At 41.2% G+C, this 22,596-nt stretch overlaps 1 protein-coding gene across 1 annotated transcript in view; it reads left to right on the plus strand.

Moving 5' to 3' along the window:
* The first annotated feature begins 8,218 nt into the window (after positions 1–8,218).
* Positions 8,219–22,596, plus strand: part of HSD17B12 (hydroxysteroid 17-beta dehydrogenase 12) — a 167,219-nt gene continuing 152,841 nt past the window's right edge. The window contains exon 1 of the mRNA XM_030331660.1: positions 8,219–8,523. Coding sequence (XP_030187520.1) covers positions 8,364–8,523 — 160 coding nt within the window. The 5' untranslated portion in view covers positions 8,219–8,363. The remainder of the gene's footprint in view (positions 8,524–22,596) is intronic.

A 22,596-nucleotide genomic window follows, 5' to 3' on the forward strand; every position in this document is an offset into this window, starting at 1 on the left:
AAAGATAGCAAATCCTGAGTCCATTGCAAAGTAAGAATTCAGAGGAAGAAAAACTTCCCCTGAAATTCCCTAATGTTCTTTGCTTTAGTTTGCTTGTATTACCGTCTAATGTTATGTTATTTTTGGCTGAAAGTATGATATTGATGAAGTATATTGTTTATTTTCCTTTTCACTTAATTTTGAATTGATTTGTTCACCATGGCACTAATTTATTTTAAGTGAAAGAGGGGGTAAGGTGTTGGAGTGATTAATAGATCTGTTTGGTGCAATAAGAAATCCAGTTAATGCACAATATTGATATGTCAAGTTTTCACCACGGTATTTTTTTTAAAGTGTATTTGTTTATTTAAGTAATCTCTACACCCAATGTGGGGATGGAACTCACAACTCCAAGAACAAGAGTTGCATGCTTATAGGACAACTGGGTGGCTCAGTGGGTTAAGCCTCAGATGCTTGAGTTTGGCTCAGGTCATCATCTCACAATTCATGAGATCGAGCCCTGCGTAGGGCTCTTCTGGGTTCTATTGGGCTCTGCGCTGACAGTGCGGAGCCTGCTTGGAATTCGCTCTGTCTCTCTCTCTCTCTCTCTCTGCCTCCCCCTGCTCACACTTTCTCTCTCTAAAAATAAATAAATAAACATTAAAAAAAAAGTCACATGTTTTTATGCCTGAGCCAGCTAGGCACCACTCACCATGGTAGTTTTGATGGTATATTGAGTGGAGAAAGAAAGTTGTTGGAGTATGTTTGTATGATCACAGTTTTTACTTTAAAAAACGTGTGTGCAGGGGCATGTAGGTGGCTTAATTGGTTAAGCATCTGACTCTTGATTTGGGCTCAGGTCATGATCTCACCATTTGTGAATTTGAACCCCATGTCAGGCTCTGTGCTGAGAGTAGAGAGTTCACTTGGGATTCTCTCTCTCTCTCTCTCTCTCTCTCTCTCTCTCTCTCTCTCTCTGCCCTTTCTCTGCTCATGCTCTCTCTCTCGCTCAAAATAAACTTAAAAAAATTTTAAAAGTGTGTGTATGTTGTATATATCATATAGCTTTATATTTACGTAGAAAAAGAAATGGAAGAATGCACTCCAAGTTGCCAGGTGCCATCTGTGGGGATCAGAAATGGAGTGGGCTACTTTTTCACTTTATATACTTCTGTGAGCTTTTGAAACTAAAAAATAACATTAAAACATATGTTTTAATCACTTGTTTCAAAATGACTGGCTTTAGTTTTTTTAGGCAAGAGTTCATCTTCATGCGTTTTTTTTCCTTGTTGGAAAAATGGCAGTGCTACCATGACATTCGAATGGGAAAATAATGTATGTGAAGTCGGGGCGCCTGGGTGGCGCAGTCGGTTAAGCGTCCGACTTCAGCCAGGTCACGATCTCGCGGTCCTTGAGTTCGAGCCCCGCGTCGGGCTCTGGGCTGATGGCTCAGAGCCTGGAGCCTGTTTCCGATTCTGTGTCTCCCTCTCTCTCTGCCCCTCCCCCGTTCATGCTGTGTCTCTCTCTGTCCCAAAAATAAATAAACGTTGAAAAAAAAATTAAAAAAAAAATAATGTATGTGAAGTCAAGTTTGAAAATGCTAATGCAGTATTGCGGCACAATAAATGTGAATGTGCATGTCTTATGGTAATATTATTTTTTAAAGAAATTAAATATTAACCTGTTGGAAATCTCCCAATTATTTTTTAAAGAAATTAAATATTAACCTGTTGGAAATCTCCCAATTTCTCATGCCAAAAAATTTAGTTTCTTTTATCAAAATTTTAATGTTTATTTATTTTTGAGACAGCAAGACAATACGAATGGGGGGAAGGGCAGAGAGAGAGAGGGAGACACAGAATCTGAAACAGGCTCTAGGCTCTGAGCTGTCAGCACAGAGCCCGATGCAGGGCTTGAACTTGGGAATGGGGAGATCATGACTTAGGCCGAAGTCAGTCATCCAATCAACTGAGATACCCAGGTGCCCCCAAAATTCAGTTTCTTTTAAATGTGTTAGTTCATCATGCACTTTTTTTTTTTAATTCTAGGATTGAACACCTTCTCACCTGAATTTAAAGGAGAGATTAAGTGCAATGTTTTGAGCTATGCTTAAATGAAGATGAAATAGAAGAAGACAGAACTGTTAAAAATACGTAAGTTTTATTACATGGCCAAATGAAGGATTCAGCTTTGTTGTCATGGTATTCTTAAAAATTCCTAGCTTCTATGAAATTCCCTAATTATGGAATTTTCTTTCATTGTATTGAACTACTCCTGATTTCATCATGAAAATTTGATCTGAAACTCAATTTACAGAAATACTGAAAATGAATTTAAAATTAAATGGGACCATCTGTATACTAATATGATTCAATGTTGTTGATTCACATTTTCTCCAGATTAAAGACTGTTCTGAACTCTAAGTCTTTGAAATAAATGAGACTGAAATTTAATGTGGTTGTGTCTGAGTATGTTACTTGTAAAATGGCCAATTATTTCTAGAAACTCTTCTACTCTCTGTTAATCATTTTTTTTATGTTGCCTTCTCTGAGCTAGTATTGAGACACAATTTCATAACCACACCTTTTTAGCCGAAATCCCAATTCTGCCACTTACTCTCTATATGTCCATAGGAAAGTTACTGAAATGTTTTAGGCCTCATTTTCCTCATCTGTAAAATGGGGTAAGAATAGTACCTACCTCACTGAACACTTAATGCCTCTCTGCCAATCACTGCTAAATGCTTATATGGTCTTGTCCCATTTTACTGTTGTAAAATTTTAATGCTTAATAGCTAAATCTGTACAAGATCATACAGCCAATAAGAGGTGGAGTTGGGATCTGGTCCCAGGTTTATCTGACACCAAAGCCTGAAGTTTTATAGTACTCCTTCCTCTTTGGAAAGTTATTAATGGTTCCATATGTTTGGTTAGGATGGCTCTGCAAATCTCTGGAAACCCTGGTCTGTACATTAAATTTTAGCATAGAATACTGCTGAATAGGAGTAGACCATCATTAAGGGTTCCTGTATGCATTAGAGTTTTTAAGTGGTTCATAAAATTTATCCATAGACAAAGGACTGCTGTTCAATTCCAAAAGTCTATAACCATCTGGAACCCAAAGGGCTTACTCTGGCATAGATCATTTCACTCTGTGGTGCTACTGTTCTTCTAGTCAATAGAATAGTTAATATTCATAAAAGGCTGAGGTAATCAGAATAAATGTGTGCATTTTTAATAAAGATTATTCCTGTTAATTGCTCAGACATTATAGGAAAAAAAATGGCTACCAAAATGAGGTGGTTTCAGTCTTCAACATTCCCTCAGTAAAAATACCATACTCAATATGAATTCTAACAACAGTAGAAAGTCAATTTCTTTTTTTACTTTTTTTTCTTTTTTAAATTTATTTTTGAGAGAGAGACAGACAGACAGAGTGTGAGCAGTGGAGAGGCAGAGAGCAAGGGAGACATAGAATCCAAAGCAGGCTCCAGGCCCTGAGCTGTCAGCACAGAGCCCGACACGGGGCTCGAACTCACCAACTGTGAGATTATGACCCGAGCTCAAGTTGGACACCTAACTTATTGAGCAAGCCAGGTGCCCCAAAAGTCAATTTCTATGGTACCTGTCCTTGTTTATTAAAAAAAATCCAAAATCAACAATTATTTTTTATTGTCTGTTTATTTTTATGTCAGTTGCTGTGGTAGGTCCTGGAGGCACATGTGTGTGTTCTTCAAAATCACAACCAAACCCTTAGTGGGTATTTGTTGCTCTCTCCTTTCCTCTACCCGGCCTTCCTCTGCCAAGTTTATTTCTACTTAACCTTAGATCCCAGCTCAAAAGTCACTTCCTTAGACCTTTCTGGGCAGTCTTCTCTTCCCATGAAAATTAGGTCCTCCCTTTATCCTCTTTCCTTAAGCCCTATTCTTTTCTTCTTTGTACTCATTACAATTTTTATCATATAATCAATTGGAAATGTACTTAATGTCTGCCTCTCCAGCTATTTTCATTTATTCGTCATTCATTCATTCCATGGGTATTTATTGCATACCTACCAAGTGTCAGTTACTCTTAGATGCACATCTTAGGTGAACATACAGTGGTGAACAAGAAAAGGTTATTGTCTTCATGATCTTACGTTACTGGGAAGATGGACAAAACCCAAGTAATCAAACACTTTGAAAGCATTAAGTGTTATAAGGAAAATAAATTAGGGTAAAAAGATAAGTAGTGAGGGGGCAAAGGAGAGGAGGCTATTTGGTCTATTCATGTAGGTCCATCAGAGAAAACCACTTTAAGTGGGAGATCGTGTGAACAGAAGCCCAAATAATATAAAGAAGTGAGCTTTAGGAGATAGAGGGTAAGAGGTTCTGGGAAGAGAACAGGAAATAGAACTACTCTGAGACTGCAGTGAACTTGACTTATTTGAGGAAATGCAAGAGGTGTGGCTGGAATCAAGTGAACACAGGAGAGCATGATCGATGCTGCTGGAGAGGTGAGGGCAGAGAAACGAGTCTTGGAGGATTTTGTTTTTAATCTGATTTATAAAGTCATTGAAGGGATTTGAGCAGAAGAAATGATATCTAATCTACTGGGGGGAAAAAACCCACTCAAGTTGCACAGAGAACAAACCCCACGACAGATTCAGGGAGACCAGTTAGGAGGAGGCTATTCCCATATTCCAGGCAAGAAATGCTTGTCGTTTGGATTAGGTTGTTAGTAGCAGAAGTGGGGAGTAGTGATCAGTCAAGATATATTTTGGAGATAGTGTGAACAAGACTTGTTGAAGAATTGAAGACGGGAATGAAATGCAAAGAAAAAAAATCTAGGTTGACCCCTAGGTTTTACACCTTAGAAAGCCAGTAAATAGTGGTGCCTTTAACAGATTGGAAGAAAAGACGAGGTGTGTGTGTGTGTGTGTGTGTGTGTGTGTGTTTGATGGGGATGGATTCCGCTTTGAACACGTTTCCCTTGAGATGTTTATTTAAAAAAAATTTTTTTTCAATGTTTATTTATTTTTGAGAGAGAGAGAGAGAGAAAGAGACAGAGAGTGGGCAGGGGAGGGGCGGAGAGAGAGAGACATAGAATCCGAAGCAGGCTCCAGGCTCTCAGCTGTCAGCACAGAGCCCGACGCAGGGCTTGAACTCACAAACTGTGAGATCATGACCTGAGCTGAAGTTGGATGCTTAACCAACTGAGCCAACCAGGCGCCCCTGAGGTGTCTATTTTTATTTTACATCTGAATGAAGATGTTGAGTAGGCAGGTAGAGATTACATGTTTATATACACCTCTGAGCAGAAGTTGAGCCTGCCTAGAGACATTAGGAATTCATCAACTTACAGTTGATATTTAACGTTTATTTATTTTTGGGACAGAGAGAGACAGAGCATGAACGGGGGAGGGGCAGAGAGAGAGGGAGACACAGAATCGGAAACAGGCTCCAGGCTCTGAGCCATCAGCCCAGAGCCCGACGCGGGGCTCGAACTCACGGACCGCGAGATCGTGACCTGGCTGAAGTCGGACGCTTAACCGACTGCGCCACCCAGGCGCCCCAACAGTTGATATTTAAAACCAAGGGATGGGATAAAATCATGTAGGGAGACTGCGGAGAGAAATAAAGAGACCTGGGGTCTGAGCCCAAGGGCACTGCATCATATAGAGGCCAGCATGATGAGGGGCCACTTAAGGATTCTGGGAAGGATCAGCTGTTGAGGATAACAGTGGTTACCCATTGTTGAATGGTAGAGCAGGATGAGGACTAACAATTGACCATTTGCTCACTACTGTATATCCAGTACCTAGCTCAGTTTCCGGTACATAAGGACATAATATTTGTTGAATGAATGAATCTTCACTTCCATTTATTTGACACATCCTAGAGTGTCTCTAGGATCCAGGCACTGTTCTACATTCTATGGATTCACAACATCGTGTTCGCAATAATTTTAAGTTCTAGTGGGGGTCATAGACAGACATACAAATGCATCAAAAATACACATTGTCAGTTTATTTTTTTAAGATTTTAAAATAATCTCTATACCCAACGTGGGGCTCAAACTTACAACCCTGAGATCAAGAGTCACACACTCTCATGGTGCGCCCGGGGGGCTCAGCCGGTGAAGCATCCGACTTCAGCTCAGGTTATGATCTCATGGTTTGTGAGTTGTAGCCCGGTGTCGGGCTCTGTGCTGACTGACAGCTAGGAACCTGGAGCCTGCTTTGGATTCTGTGTCTCCCTCTCTCTCTGCCCCTCCCCCACACTCACTGTCTCTCGAAAATAAACATTAAAAAAAAAGAGTCACACGCTCTTCCTACTGAGCCAGCCATGTGCCCCTGAATTATTAGTTTATACCTCTCTTTCCCTCCTAATGCCCTATTCTATTTTTTAATACAAAATTTTTAAGTTTATTTATTTTGATAGAAGGAGAGAGAATCCAGCGTGGAGCCCAAGGTGGGGCTGGACTCAGGGCTCCACCTCACAGACTGTGAGATCATGACTCGAGTTGAAACCTACTGATCTGCCCAGGTGCCCCCCTTCTGCCCTATTCTAAGGAGCATGAATATTTGGAGGGCCCTTAGCAGATGAGCCATGATGAATCAGGATATATACATTTGCGGCTATATGGCACATGAAGACTTTGGCAAAAGGGAGAGGCTGAGGGGGAGGAATGGTGGGATTTCACTGAATTGGACAGGCAGCCTCAGCCAAAGATATCAAATTCAATTAATATAAAATGTGCCTGCTCAAATCCCTTGGCTGAATTCAGTTGACAGTTTATAAAAAACAGTAGCAGCCTTAAGGTTATACTTTTATAAGAGAGTAGAAAAAGAGTGGGAGGGTGTGGTTGGGCAGGGAGAGAGAAGGCTCTTAAACTAAATATTAGAAAATTATAGGGGCGCCTGGGTGGCGCAGTCGGTTAAGCGTCCGACTTCAGCCAGGTCACGATCTCGCGGTCCGTGAGTTCGAGCCCCGCGTCGGGCTCTGGGCTGATGGCTCAGAGCCTGGAGCCTGTTTCCGATTCTGTGTCTCCCTCTCTCTCTGCCCCTCCCCCGTTCATGCTCTGTCTCTCTCTGTCCCCAAAATAAATAAACGTTGAAAAAAAAAATTAAAAAAAAAAAAAAAAGAAAATTATGATCTTTGCTTCAAGTTAACCGTTGACCCTCAGAAGTATTACCCTTAAATTCCTGCCTTTTTTTTAAAAAAAGAAAATCTCCAGTCTTGAATCAGCAGTCTCTACTGGTTAGGAAAAATTTTAGGTGTCTTACATGAACTCAAATCCATGCCAGAAAAAGAAACAACTCTTGATGGGGCGATGAGAGTTGCATTACACAATTTCTTTATTGCATTACACAATTTCTTATACTTAACTTTGCTGAGGTAGTTTTCTTATCTCTACTAGGACCGCACACTTTTGTGTCCCCTCGCACCCATCTCTCCTCACAGAAAATGTAAATTAAAAAGAGAATAAAAGAAACATCTCTATTGTCCTTTAAGGTCCAGTTAAACAAGGAGTCCCTTCCTCAAACTACTTATTCGTCAAGCTGTGTTCCTCCATTTTTCATTCATCTTACAGCTCTTCTGCCACTGTGCATTATAGTTGTTTGAGTCCATGTAGTTATTTGCTTTGAACTCCAAGACCTTGGGAACCGTGCTGTTTAATGCTCAGGGCGGAAGGGAGCATTTAGAAGGTCCACAGTAAGTGCCTGTAACCTGAGGGAAGATGCGCTGGGTGGAAGGCATAGAAACGGGAGATGCAAGCCTTTATTCGGAAAAGTTTATGGGAACAATAACGGCACATTTAACAATGAAAAAGAAGTGTTTAATAAAGAGGTGAAAATAAAACCATGACTCCACGCCCACTTCTTACTACCACCTTTCCATTCACTCGTGGCTTCTCAGACCCCATTCCCTCCTAAATCCCGAGCTCAAACGAGGCTGTCTCACTGGCCAATCGGAGCGCTGTCTTCCGTAGTCGTGAGGACTGCTGCAGCCAATGAGAGACCTGGGCGAATTGGTGGGGTGAGACACGCCGCCCTCTGGCGGAATCCTGGGGGCGTGGTGGCGTGCTGGGCGGGGCTGAAGCTTGATTGGCAGGCGAACGATCAGCAGTCTTAGAACGGAAACGCGGCCGGGGACACGCCAGGGGGGACATGGGCGGGGTAGCGAAACTGGAATCAGCCAATGGGTGACGCACTAAGCACAGAAGGAACGCTAGACCACCAATGGCGGCACGGATATGGCGCCGTGGGCGGGGTTTAGGCCGAAAGAGGCGCAAGAGAAGCGCCTGTTAGTGTCGTCCTCACCGTCACGGGCAGGCGCTTCTTCCTGGATTCATTCATTCGTTTTTTTCATTCACGAAGGTAGTAAGGCCTAGTTGAAAGCCATGGAGAGCGCTCTTCCTGCCGCTGGCTTCCTGTACTGGGTGGGCGCAGGCACCGTGGCCTACCTGGCCCTGCGCATCTCGTGCTCGCTCTTCACGGCCCTTCGGGTCTGGGGTTTGAGTCACGAGGTAGGGGTCGGACCCGGCCTCGGAGAATGGGCAGGTGAGTGCAGTCCAGCGCCGCCGGCCCCTTCGCCTCTGCGGCGGCTCGCGCTGCTCCGGGCCGGGGCCTGGCGGGTGGTGACCAGCGCCGGGCCTTCCCCTTTCCAGGTCCCCTGTCCTTCCTGAAGCTCCTGCGTCCCGCGTACGCCCCTGACCCCATTAGTCAGCTACTGGCTTGCCTAGACTTGTAGAGGTTTTAAATACTTAATACGTTGTTGGCCCAGCTCAGCGAAATCTGAAGTGCCACTTGGTGGGTGCGGGAGGAATCTGGCCGGAACTGCCAGGGGCTTGTGTCCTTTAAGCCATTCCTGGTTCATGGCCGGGAGTCAGTCACCTTGCTGCCTCCCCAGTCACGGTGTACGCACCTTCGTTAACCCCTAATGAGTGTTTTTAAAGTAAAGTTTTTCGCTTGACCTGAATAATGGCCCCGTGCTGACGATGAAAGCATTTTGTTGACTTTTTTGGGGGGCAGGGTGGACGAGAAGGACATAGAATTTCAGAAGTCTTTCTGCCTTTTGGAACTTTACCTCTCTCTAGTTACTTGGATTCGGCCTATTTCGTATCATTTGCAATTTTTAAAAAAAATTCTCCTTAAACTTTTCTGGAGCCTTAATGTGCAACATAAGTATTGCTTCTGCAAAACGGTAACTTGCTCTCTAGCAATCAGAAATACTTTTTGCAGAAGAACATTTGTAGCAAAAAGTATTCCCACTAAGAGCTAAGCACATGGATCTAGTTCCATTCAGTTGGAGGATTTTAAAAATGAAAGAGAAAGGTCGGATTGGAGAAGTTGGGAAAATTACCTGCAGGGAAGTTGTGCACTGGCTTTTTTTTCTATATTTTTTGTTTCTGTATTTTTCATTTCTTTGGGCTTAAACTTTAAAAATTTTTTTTAAAATTTATTTTAGGGGCGCCTGGGTGGCGCAGTCGGTTAAGCGTCCGACTTCAGCCAGGTCACGATCTCGCGGTCTGTGAGTTCGAGCCCCGCGTCGGGCTCTGGGCTGATGGCTCAGAGCCTGGAGCCTGTTTCCGATTCTGTGTCTCCCTCTCTCTCTGCCCCTCCCCCGTTCATGCTCTGTCTCTCTCTGTCCCAAAATAAATAAACGTTGAAAAAAAAAAAAAAAAAATTAAAAAAAAAAAAAAAAAAAAAATAAAATTTATTTTAGAAAAAGAGAGCACAAGCGGGGAGGGGCAGAGGGAGGGAGAGAGAATCTTAAGCAGGCCACACACCCAGCGCTGAGCCTGACTCTGAGTCTGATCCTACCTGTGAGCCACCACTCTGGGATCAGGACCTGAGCCGACATGAAGAGTCTGACCCTCAGCCAAGTCAGCGGCGCCTCTGGGTTTTGTTTTGTTTTTTTAAACCAAGTAGTGTGCTATGGTTGTTCTCTGTAATGATTTATTCTGCTGGTTTATGATTGAATGTTCACTTGACTGAGCATTTTATTGAATTTTGGGATAGTTAAGGGTTTGCCTTCAGACTAGGCTCAAGTAAGGTAGACAAATAATGTAACAACATAGTCTTTATTCATTCAAAAACATTTAAACATAAGATGTAAGAAATTAACCTTTTGGGACAGCCACATAAACAGAACACATCTCAAGTAGGAATGGATTTGTATGAGTTCTGTCCATGATGTGAAGCAGCTATTCACATTATAGTACTTATTTTTAAAAAATCACTTAGTGTTTTTTGATATTCCTTGAAAAACAAGTGAAGTGCTCAAGTTGATTAGAATAAAGTTTATGATTTTGCAATTGACTTGCCCAATTTCTTGATTGTTGTTTGGAAAACTTGCTTGTGAACTTTTGAAATAGTTACACAAGATTCCAATGCATTAGGAAATTCTATATCAAGATGAAGTTTTGTGATTTGTAAGCAAAGAGTAATGTTAATAATTTTTTTTTAACTAAAATTGACCCTGGTGTCTAATAATTCTAATGATCAAAGTCATCTATATATGAGTTTACAGTAAAAGTATTGAAAAGATTTGATTCCAGAGGAAGGATATTTGATAAATTGAAGGAAATGTTTAAAAGATTTAGAAGTGGAATTTGAACCAGAACACTGGGATATAACTGAAAGGATCATAGTGTCTAAGTGACACTTTGTTGAGTTCAGTCTACCTTGGATTGTTAGAAAAAATCTCTTTTTCAAGTACTTATGCAGAAGAAATGATCAAGTTATTATTTGTAGCATTACATGTATGTTGTGGCCTGGATCTTAAAATATTTCCTTTACCTCTCCAAATTCAGGGAATCTTTGAGAAACAAAATTAAGAGTAGCTCATCTTAAACAGGTTATTTGTATCAGTTGGAGGGATGAACTGCAATAATTTGACAAAGAAAGCAGCAGAGATGACACTTGAATAATTAGGGTTAAACAGATTAAAATTAGATAATTTTTTCAACCAAAGTTATGATTTTGGAATTAATTTTTGTGCGTAAATAGCACTAATAAGTTTTTCCCCTATAAAATGGGTATCTTAATCCTGTGCAGCCTTCTTCGAATAAGTGGTGTTAGCAGGCCGTATTATGGAGGCATTATCTACTTTCTGGTACTAACATTTAACATCTTCCTCTCCATAACCTATTAAATATTTTAAGTGTTATGTAGTAGTGTGCACTGAGTTGATAATATGTTTTTATTCTTGTTATTCTTAAGTCCCTTCGTGTGAGTATGTTTAATTTCTCAGATTTTAGAATCTGAAGGGGAGGGAGTGTGGGTCCCAATTTTTTTTTTTTTTTGTCTTTTCCTATAGTAACTGGTGCATTGATCACATAGCTTTTCTAAATTTAAAAACAAAAGCTTAGAAAAATAAATACATCGTATGTATAGCATGGCAACTATAGTTAATAATACCTTACTGGAAATCTGAAAGTTGCCAACAGATTAAATCTTGAAAGTTCTCACAGCAAGGGGTGCCTGGCTGGCTCAGTCAATAGAGCATGTGACTCTTGATCTTGGGGTCATGAGTTCAAGCCCCACGTTGGGCATAGAGCTTACTTAAAAAAAAAAAAAAAGTTGTCACTACAAGAAAAAAATTCTGTAACTATTATGGTGATGGATGTTACCTAGACTTATTGTGGTGATCATTTCACAATATATACAACTGTCAAATCGTGATTTGTATACTTGAAACTAATATAATGTTTTATGTCATTATATCTCAACAAGAAATAAACAAACCCTGAAGGTTTGCAAAAACTCGAAAGCAGGTATTCTTTGCAATAAGTAAAAATATTTCAGATCACATATTCCTAGTTAGGGTCTTAAGACCATCCATTACTTGGCCCACACTCTAATCTATCTCCTTTGTGAGTTAGGTCATCTCTTTTCCCTGCTTCTTTTCCAGTACCATTTCCACCCGAGTTAGGAATTGTGCTGATTTCACTAGGACCGGGCGAAGAGGGTTTTGCCAATATTGCCTGTCATTGTTATGCGATACTTGTATCTCTTAGGAGAACAAAGAACTCCTGTGAAAGTGGAGCTTTAGTTGTTGGAAGGTCACTGTTGCAAATAATCAGAAGAAGATTGCTAACAAAAGTGGTCAGTTTGTACTAAATAAAGGAGAGAACAGTCGTTGCTGTGGAGAAATAAAGAATGTAATCTGTAGGCTTTGGTTTAAGCATAGATAAATTTTGCATTTATTTAAGCAGTTTTCATCGTACAATTCATCTAAAATGATTGATATTGAAATAAAGTGGAGGTGATAGATGTAAAGGCAAGGTAAGTATACTTCTAAAGCCAAGATACTTCATAACTTTCAACCCACGACCACACTCTGAGCTCTTGTGTTTAGTTTTTAATGGAGAGGATATTGCTGCAAGCAGCAAAGAATAAAGGATCCACTAGGGCGCCTGGGTGGCTCAGTGGGTTAAGCGGCCGATATCAGCTCAGGTCATGATCTCCTGGTTCGAGAGTTTGAGCCCTGCATCAGGCTCTGTGCTGACAGCTCGGAGCCTGGAGCCTGCTTCGGAATCTGTGTCTCCCTCCTTCTCTCCTCCTCCCCTGCTTACACTCTCTCTTTCTCTCTCAAAAATAAACAAACATTAGAAGAAAAAAAAAAAAAGAATAAAGGATCCACTAACCAGTTAGATTTAAAAAATAACTTCATTGAGATATAATTCATACCATACAAGTTACCCATTTAAAGTGTATAGTTCAATATTTTTATTATATTCACAGGTTGTGAATATAACCATTATAATTTAAGATTGGAATGTTTTCATCCTCCTTAAAAGAAAACCTATACCTGTTAGCTATCACCCCCCAACCCTCACCCCTTCAAGCCCTAGTCAACCACTAATCTACTTTCTGTCTATATGCATTTACTTATTCTGGATATTTCATATAAATGGGATCCTACAATATGAAGTATTTTGTGACTGCCTTTCATTTAGCACAGTGTTTTAAAGGTTCACCCATGTTGTGGCATATTTCAGTGCTTCATTTCTTATCATTGCTGAATACTATTCCATTCTGTGGAGTGAGTTTAGATTTTGCAAAGGGTTTTTACCTCTGCATTTTGCTGTCTGCACATCTATATTAGCAGATCCCTGAGATTTTGCAGCTTTGGATGCTGATGGAACTCCATTTGGCCCTGTAATATTCCAAGGTTTTCCTAATTTAGTGGACAGTGAAGACTTAGAAAGGTTATGGGTTGGTGGGGTTCTTTTGTAGAAAAGCCATTCATCAAAACTGGCTTTGTTTAGCCAAGCTCCAAGAATCAAAGGATTCTGAAAATCAGGTGTGATGCATAATTTCTGTTTTTACAGTGGATAACTACACAGGATTGGTCTAGTTACCTCCAGTGGTTGAAGGCTGCTTGAGTAACTAGGGCCTGTTGACAGTAGGTCCCTTTCTTAGGCTTTGCGGTATCACATCATTTGAGGAATTATGTATGAAATGTTAATTATTTCGATTGGCAAGCCCGGAAAAAATAAATACCATTGAATGCTTGAAGTGTTCCAGGCACTTGACATAGTCTATATTTAATCTGTCTCTGAGCTATGCTCTATTATCCCCGGTGTACAGAGGAAGAAACAGAGGCTTAGGTGAATGACTTCCCTTGTCTATGGTTTCATAGCTAGTGAGAGAAGATCAGGATTTGAAGCCAAGTTGTCCATTCTGCAGTGCACGTGTTTGCGTGTTGGTGATTGGTTTACACACTGCATGAGTAAGTACTTGGGGGGGGTGGCTTCCTTTATATCCTAGGCATATATTGCTTTTTATTAAATAATTCTTGAAGCTTTTATTTTTAAGTAATCTTGACCCTGAGATCAAGAGTCACGTGCTCTACCGACCGAGGCAGCCAGGTACCCCAGAACACATTGCTTTTAATTGAAGGCACACTTTCAAATTTGCACATGCTTGGTATGTCTGGAAGCATTGTAGACTAGGGTAGAACGTTTTGGAATCAAGTAGCTCAGGATTTTCTTCAGATTTATAACCATGAATCTTGTTGCTCCATGAAAAAAACACTGGAAAGGCAGTCAGGCGCCTTAATAAAGCAAAGCGTTTGACTACCATCACTATGGGTGGATCTGACCTCAGATGCTGTTTATTTTTTGTTTATTACTCTGGTGTTCTCCGATGGATTCAGTGATGCCCTGGAAGTCTAGCTTGATACATGTAATATGCTTCCTGTTGACATTCAGGAGACTTGAGTATACCTGTTCTTGCTGGTGAGCTGATGTTGTTCACAGTCGTGCCATGTTTTTTGAGAACCCAATTTTGTTTGTTTTTTGTTTTAAAGCAGGGCAGGTGAAGGAGGGCAGAGAAACAACATAACAGTTCTGGAAGGTATTTGTTCGTTCTGCAAGTTAGCTCCAAAAAGGGAGTCCATGGGCCTAAATGGAACAAGGTTTCCAGATTGGAGTTAGCAGGACAGCCTTAAAGACGTTGTGCTAGAGCTGTGTGAGAGGAAGCAGAGGCGGAGGAGAGTCAGGCCGAGAGCATGCCTTGGTCTTACTTGGAGGAGAAACCAAAGAAGGTTTTCTGGAGTTAGAAATTCAGCCTCTGTACTCTGAGCTAGAATATCTTTTCCCCACACCCTCCCATTAGCCCTCACTATCCCCCTGCCCCCCTCTTTTTTTCTTCCTTCTTTCTCCCCCTCCCCCCCTTTTTTTATGCAGTGTTAAAGTTTCCTATTTAGAGGTCAAACCTGAACCCTTGGAGGCTCACACCTAGACTTGAATTTTAGCTTCTCTACTCACGAGCAGTGTGTAACATTGAGGAGGGTAGTAAACGTCTCTGAGCCTCACTTTCCTCATCTGCAAAATGAGGATAATAGTGCGTGCCTGTTTCATAGGATTCTTTTAAAGGGTAAATGGGAATACTTATTCTATGTAAAACAGATAGTACAGTGCCTGACACACAAAGGCTGATAACATTATTAGTAATCTTATTAGCCTCACTAGCATTATGTACTAATTACTTGAGCTAATTGACAAGGTAAGTCTTGGTAAGAAAAAGTTAATATCTGGGGCGCCTGCATGGCTCAGTCAGTTAAGCGTCTGACTCTTGATTTAGGCTGAGGTCATGACCTCACGATTCTTGAGACTGAGCCCCGCGTCGGGCTTTGCGCTGACAATGCAGAGCTTGCTTGGGATTCTGTCTCTTTCCCTCTCTCTGCCCCTCCCCTGCTCATGTTCTCTGTCTCTCTCTCTCTCTCTCTCTCTTTCAAAATAAACTTTAAAAAAAAAAAGTTGATATCCGGGTGACCACAGAAAGATAATCTTCAGAAAGAAGATTATCATTGTTGTTGCAACTGAGATTATTGAGCTTCAAAACTATTTTTTTTCATTGTTTTGCTTGTTTGAATTGAGGATAATTTATTTCTTTCAGTTTCTGAAAAAAATATGCTGAAAGATTTAAATAATGAGATTTATAAGTTTAGAATACATGGGTAAGTGGATTTGAATAGATCAGTTTCCATGCCATCAAATGCCATTTGTAGAGAAGGATAAGTTAAAAAAACGCTTTTTAAAAATAGTGTACCTTGGGGTGCCTGGATGGCTTAGTCGGTTCAGCATTCGACTCTTGATTTTGGCTCAGGTCATGATCTCATAGTTTGTGAGTTGGAGCCTTGCAGCTCCTTGGAGCTGATAGCACAGAGCCTTCTTGGGGTTCTCTCTCCCTCTCTCTCTGCCCCTCCCCTGCTCTCTCTCTCTCTCCCCACTCTCTCTCAAAAAATAAAAAAAATAAAAATAGCGTATCTTTTTCACTTGAGCTGCTGTAACAAAAATACTGTAGACTAGATGGCATCTATAGACACCATAGACTGTGTCATCACATGGCAGAAGGGCCAGGGAATCCTCCAGAGTCTCTCTTATAAGAGCACTAATCCCATTCATTAGGCTTTACCCTCATGACCCACTCACCTCCCAAAGGCCCCCCTTCCTAATGCCGTCACATTGGGAATTAGGATTTCCACATAAATTTGGTCCTTACCACACAAATTCAGTCTATAGCACAGTGGATCCTTTATTCCATTTCTCTTCTCATATTTAGTGAAAATAAAAATTTGGCAGTTTTCATCCATCTTCTGGGATAGATGGAGGTTAATGTTGGGAAGCTGGGTAAGCAGAGCCTTCACTGTGCTTGGTGGAGAGTTTGATATATTCATTTGTCCATCCACAACCACAAATACTGTTGAGTGCTGTCCATGGACCTTGGAATAGACCAACGGGCTGGTGAACAGCAATCAGATGAACAAATTGTGCTGTTAAGTGATAAAGAAGACCTGCTTAGTTCTGTGAGAGCTTGTGAGTGAGGCCCAAGAGAGCTGCCCTGGGGACGTGATGAGGGAGCTGAGATCTGAAGGGAAGGGAAGAGTAGCAGCAGGAACAGAAGGAACAGTAGGTGTTTGGCTCCTGAGGCCGGATGTTGGGCGGCTTGCATGAAACAAGGCCTGAGTGACTAGAGCCGAGAACGGGTGGGCACGATGCAAGATGAAGAGTGGAGGGGGGGAGATTGGGCCGGCAAGCGGGGCTACTGAATCTAGGCGAAGGTCAGGGAGAACAATTGAAGGGATTTTAAGCACAAGGATAATGTTGTGGATTGCAACTTTAAACAGAATTCCTTGTTTCTATGACCTTCCTGACACTGTTGCATTGCCATAGAGATGGACCAGTGCAAGTTATTCAGATCACCACAGTCAAAATTGCCTTAAAAAACCCAAACAAACCCAAAATGCAAATTCATACTTTAGAGTGTGGGTGACTACTCTTGTGCCATTCATTCCTGGTTATCATCTTTCAGAGACCATTTCTTCCCTGGGGAAAAATATCTAATCACCATGGTGTAGGAAGTTCTGCTCTTACCAGGGACTGGGTGATAGGGTTGTTGAATGAACTCTGAAACTGGGCTACTGCTTTTTCGAGGTCAGTCCATAAAACCATGGTGTGCTAGCTGAGAAGCCTGCCATAAATCCAGCACCAGAGGGAATGCTGTGTTTTATTTACTCATTTTGTCTAGTGAAACAATGGGTTTGCCCTGTCTCTGACTGGCAGTTCCAGGGAGACTATCCAGTTTCTGCAGAGTTCATCTTTACCACCATTAAGTGAAGTTACTTCTATTTAAATGATCTAGTCAGTGGGGCAGGGGAGGAAAGGCTAGCAGACTTACGATTTAGAACAATGACTATCTCTCAAGAGTATTACATGGGTTAACAGTAGTGATAAGGGGACCATTGGCTTTGGAATCAGAATAGCAAGGGTAAGCTTTGCTAGTGGCTAAAATGTTTGAAGTTGGGGTGCCTGGGTGGGTCAGTCGGTTAAGTGTCTAACTTTTTTTTTTAAATTTTTTTAACGTTTATTTTTGAGAGACAGAGAGAGGCAGAGTATGAGCAGGGGAGGAGCAGAGAGAGAGGGAGACACAGAATCTGAAGCAGGCTCCAGGCTCTGAGCTGTCAGCACAGAGCCCAACACGGGCCCGAACTCACAAATCACGAGATCATGACCTGAGCCTAAGTCGGACGCTCAACCAACTGAGCCACCCAGGCGCCCCCCCACTTTAAAAAAAAAAAAATTTTTTTTTAACATTTATTTATTTATTTATTTATTTATTTATTTTTTTCAACATTTATTTATTTTTGGGACAGAGAGAGACAGAGCATGAACGGGGGAGGGGCAGAGAGAGAGGGAGACACAGAATCGGAAACAGGCTCCAGGCTCTGAGCCATCAGCCCAGAGCCTGACGCGGGGCTCGAACTCACGGACCGCGAGATCGTGACCTGGCTGAAGTCGGATGCTTAACCGACTGCGCCACCCAGGCGCCCCAACATTTATTTATTTTTAAACGTCTATTTTTTTTTTTTTTAATTTTTTTTTTTCCTTCAACGTTTATTTATTTTTGGGACAGAGAGAGACAGAGCGTGAACGGGGGAGGGGCAGAGAGAGAGGGAGACACAGAATCGGAAACAGGCTCCAGGCTCCGAGCCATCAGCCCAGAGCCTGACGCGGGGCTCGAACTCACGGACCGCGAGATTGTGACCTGGCTGAAGTCGGATGCTTAACCGACTGCGCCACCCAGGCGCCCCAACATTTATTTATTTTTAAACGTCTAATTCTTGATTTCAGCTCAGGTCCTGACTTCCTGGTTCGGTTCAGGAGATCGCACTGTGCTGACAGCATGGAGCCCTGCTTGGAATTCTCTTTCCCGCTCTCTGCCTCTCCCCTGCTCACACACGTGCCTCTCTCTCAAAATAAATGAACATTAAAAAATAAATAAAATATTTGACATTGGGCAAAGATAGTTAACCTCTGAGAATAACTTTCTTCATCTATCAAATGGGGCTGATACTTTTCAGGAGTATTATGACAATGAAGTGAGTTGTGAATGAGGTTCTAGTGACATCTTTTATTTGTATACATTACTCTTATTTGATGAAGAAGGATTATTGAAGCCAAGAATAATGTAGTTCACTCAGCTGATAAACTATTAGAAATATGAAGTTATGAACTGATCAGTTAAGAGGAGATTAGTGCCATGAGAGGAAGATTTCTGGCTTTGTGAAAAGATTTACCAAGTGTTTCCTTGAAATCTGGCTCCCCTTAGTGAACCTCAGATACGAAGGTTTAGGAAGATTCAGTTATGTGCAACTTTTCCACTGAATTTGTAAAGACCTTAAAATTATCTTTGACTCTTCTTCTCTCACCCCACGTACAGTCTGTTAGGAAAGCTCATTGACTTTAACTTAAGAATATCTAGAATCCAGTCCCTTCTACACTCTGGTGTAAGCCACTGAAATCTCTTATCTTGATAAAATAGCAGCCTCCTGTCTCTCTAATCCAACATTGGCATCCCCCTACAGTCGATTCTTCTACAACAGCCAGAGTGATCCTTGAAAAGCTCATGTTGAATCATGTGATCCTGCACTCAGATCCCTCCCCTGGCTTTTCATCCTGTTCCTATTAAAAACTTCTGTGGTTGACAAGGCTTTCAACCACCTGCCTTCTTGCTTCTTTTATCTCTGACCTCATTTCTGCCTACTTTTCCTCTCTCTCTCTCTGTCTCCCTCCCAGTCACTTTCACTTCCTGCTTGAACACGCTTCCTTGAACTCACTTCCTTGGACGTGTTTGGCACTGCTGCCTTAGAGCCTTTGGTTAGTCATTCCTCCTGGAATGTCCACCCCTCCGCCCCTGCCCATATCCACATGGCTAACTCTTACCTTCCTCCTGCCTTTAAACTCACAATCCTCTGTCCCTGACCCCACTTCTGATCCCCATTACCCTGCTGTCCTTGTCCTTTCTCATAGCACTTGTCACTGTCTCCCATGTTGTATACTTTGCTCATTTATGATGTTTCTTGTTTGCCTACCCCTTTTTTGAATGGAAGCGCCATGAAGGACCAAAGTCTGTCTTTTTTGTTCACTTATGTATCTCAAGCACCTAGAACAGTGCCCACACATAGTAAATGCTGATATATATTGGTTGAATGGATAAAAATATCTATTAAGTAAGGTTTTCCAGTATTGTTGAGACTGAGGGTTAATGAACTTGGTGGGGGAATTATATTTTCTTTCTCTATTCTCTTAAGTGATTAGTTATAAATGTAAGAAATATTAACAGTTTCCCAATCTCTAAAATGAAATTATTTATTTATTTATTTGTTTGTTTTTAATATATGAAATTTATTGTCAAATTGGTTTCCATACAACACCCAGTGCTCATCCCAAAAGATGCCCTCTTCAATGCCCATCACCTACCCTCCTCTCCCTCCCACCCCCATCAACCCACAGTTTGTTCTCAGTTTTTAAGAGTCTCTTATGCTTTGGCTGTCTCCCACTCTAACCTCTTTTTTTTTTTTTCTCCTTCCCCTCCCCCATGGTCTTCTGTTAAGTTTCTCAGGATCCACGTAAGAGTGAAACCATATGGTATCTGTCTTTCTCTGTATGGCTTATTTCACTTAGCATTACACTCTCCAGTTCCATCCACGTTGCTACAAAAGGCCATATTTCATTCTTTCTCATCGCCACGTAGTATTCCATTGTGTATATAAACCACAATTTCTTTATCCATTCATCAGTTGATGGACATAAAATGAGATTATTTAGTATAAAACCAAAATATAGATTATAATCTCAGGAAGAAGTTCTCCCAATATAGACTCTGGAATTAGACAACCTGCTTTTGAACCCCAACTCTGCCAGTTACAAACTACATCATGCTGACTTCTGTGTGCCTCAGTTTTCTCTTCTGTCAAATCGGGATAATAATAGGTTTGATATGATGATTACATGAGTTAATAGGTGTGAAATACTTAGAACAGTCTTTGGCATTTATTTACCAAATGCTATATAAATGTTAGGTGATACTGTTGTTATATCAGCTGTCACTTTTACTTGTGGGGGTAATTCTTCTTCCCATCTATATCCATCTTCTTTTTCCCAGAGTTTTCATAATAATTTACTGCATATTCCCTTCGGGATGGTTATCAAAGATCTCAATCCTAGCATGTCTAAAATTCAGCTTCTTTGCTCTGTCTTGCTTGTTCTGGACATCCTTATTTTTGCTAATTTTAGAGTCACCCAGCCTCTAAATCAGGATGGCAAATTCAAATGTCTCTAGCAGGTTAAGCAAATGAGTGAAGTGGACCAGGTGTAAATGCGTGTGTGGGTACCGTCCCAGAGATCAGTCATGGCATAGACTCCTCCTCCAGTTGTTACCTGTCAGTAACATTGGCCCTGTCCCCTTGGATTCTTCCTGAGAAGCCCCAGATAGCAATTTTCAAATGGAAAGTTTCTTAATTTTTTCAGACTGAGGCACATTTCTCAAGTGTACTCTGTGGACCAAGTAAATTACTCCAGGGGGTCAAATGCAGCAAGTGGCCAGCCTGCTCCTTCACCTCACATCTTAGAATCACACTCCTTTCCCCCTCTAGCTAGGAGAGTGCCATCACACTGAATCTACCAGCACAGGCTCTCTCCCATCCGTACTTTTCTCCAGGTTCCTTGATGTATCACCTCCCTATGGTGGTGTGTTGCAAGTTTCACATTCCCCCAAAATCTTGAAACAAGTTACCTGGTACACCTTACTCAAAAACTTCAAGTTACCTAATTTCTACACAGATACCAAGCTGCTTAGCCCTTTTTCATCATGTTCTTATGTCTATTTCTGGTCTCATTTCATAATGTGGCCCTTTCTGCATCTTTTCTTGGATGCATCTCCAAATGACTTACTGTGTCCTAGACATGCCTGTCCTTGAATATTCTTTCTGCTTCTGTGTCTTTGTGCAGGGACATGTAGTAGTTTCATTGGTTGTTGAATGTTGATCTCACTCTGCTAGGAGTGCTCTTTCTCTTCCTATTACACACCCTTCCTCACTCTTCCTCTGTGTGAAATTCTACCCACTTTTCAGAGGCCAGATTATGAATTTTTCTGGCTGCCCAGGTGGAAGTGTACTTTTGGAACCCTGATAGTGCTTGTTTTCTATCTTGTGGGCTTTTCCCCATTTTGCCTTATTAGTCATTTGTGTATACACACACATGCATATGCAATACCTCATTTGTTCTGAACTATAAGCCCCTGCATAGTGCACAGTAAGTAATATTTGGTGAGTGAATATTTTTTCCTTGAGGTTCTGGTGTATTTCAGTTGGGGGTGGGGTGTTTTGCTTGGGTTTTGTATTTTTTTTTGCAAAATGTGCACACCATATTTGTTTTTTGCTTAAAAAATTTTTTTTTAATGTTTATTTTTGAGACAGAGTGCAAGTGGGAGAGGGACAGAGGGAGACAGAATCTGAAGCAGGTTCCAGGCTCTGAGCTGTCAGCACGGAACCTGATGAGGGGCAGATCATGATCTGAGCCAAAGTCGATGCTTAACCAACTGAGCCAAAATAGGTGCCCCATTTTTTTTTTAAGTTTATTTATTTTGAGAGAGATAGTGAGGTAGTGAGTAGGGGAGGGGCAGCAAGAGAGGGAGAGAATCCAAAGACTGTCAGCATAGAACCCAACACAGGGCTCGAACTCGTAGTTCAGGAGATCGTGGCCTGAGACAAAGTCGAGAGTTGGACGCTTAACCAACTGAGCCACCGAAGCACCCCCATTTTTCTTTTTTGCTTTAAAATTTCAAGTGACACACACCTAAAAATCTAGATTGAAATTAAACCAAGGCTGGTTAGATAAAGAATGGTTATAGAATTATTATATTACAGCAGGGCCTGGATAACAATTTGAAAGTGTGAAATGCAGTGAGATCAAAAAGATGTCCTTAAGTAGAATTGGTAATAAGCTAACCTTTTTTCATCTGTGGTTTTAGGAAATTGTTACAGGGAACCAACCACTCTGCCACATGTAATAAACACTTAACTATTAATGGAATTTTAATAATATATATATTGTTCATCTCCAAATCTTTACAGAATTCTTGGAAATAGATTTTCTTTTAGGAAGAAAGACTTTTCCAATTAAAGTTTTGGCAAAATCTTGCTAATTGGTAAGGTTGAGTGAATTAGTGAAAAAAGAACTCTAGGATATGTTATTTTGAAGTCCTGCTAAAATGTGCCCAAACCTTCTAAACACTTAGACTTTTTAAATTGTTGGAGACATTGAACCAAATTCCCTGGAA

The sequence above is a fragment of the Lynx canadensis genome, chromosome D1, assembly GCF_007474595.2.
Source record: "Lynx canadensis isolate LIC74 chromosome D1, mLynCan4.pri.v2, whole genome shotgun sequence".
In the NCBI taxonomy this organism is placed as follows: Eukaryota; Metazoa; Chordata; class Mammalia; order Carnivora; family Felidae; genus Lynx; species Lynx canadensis.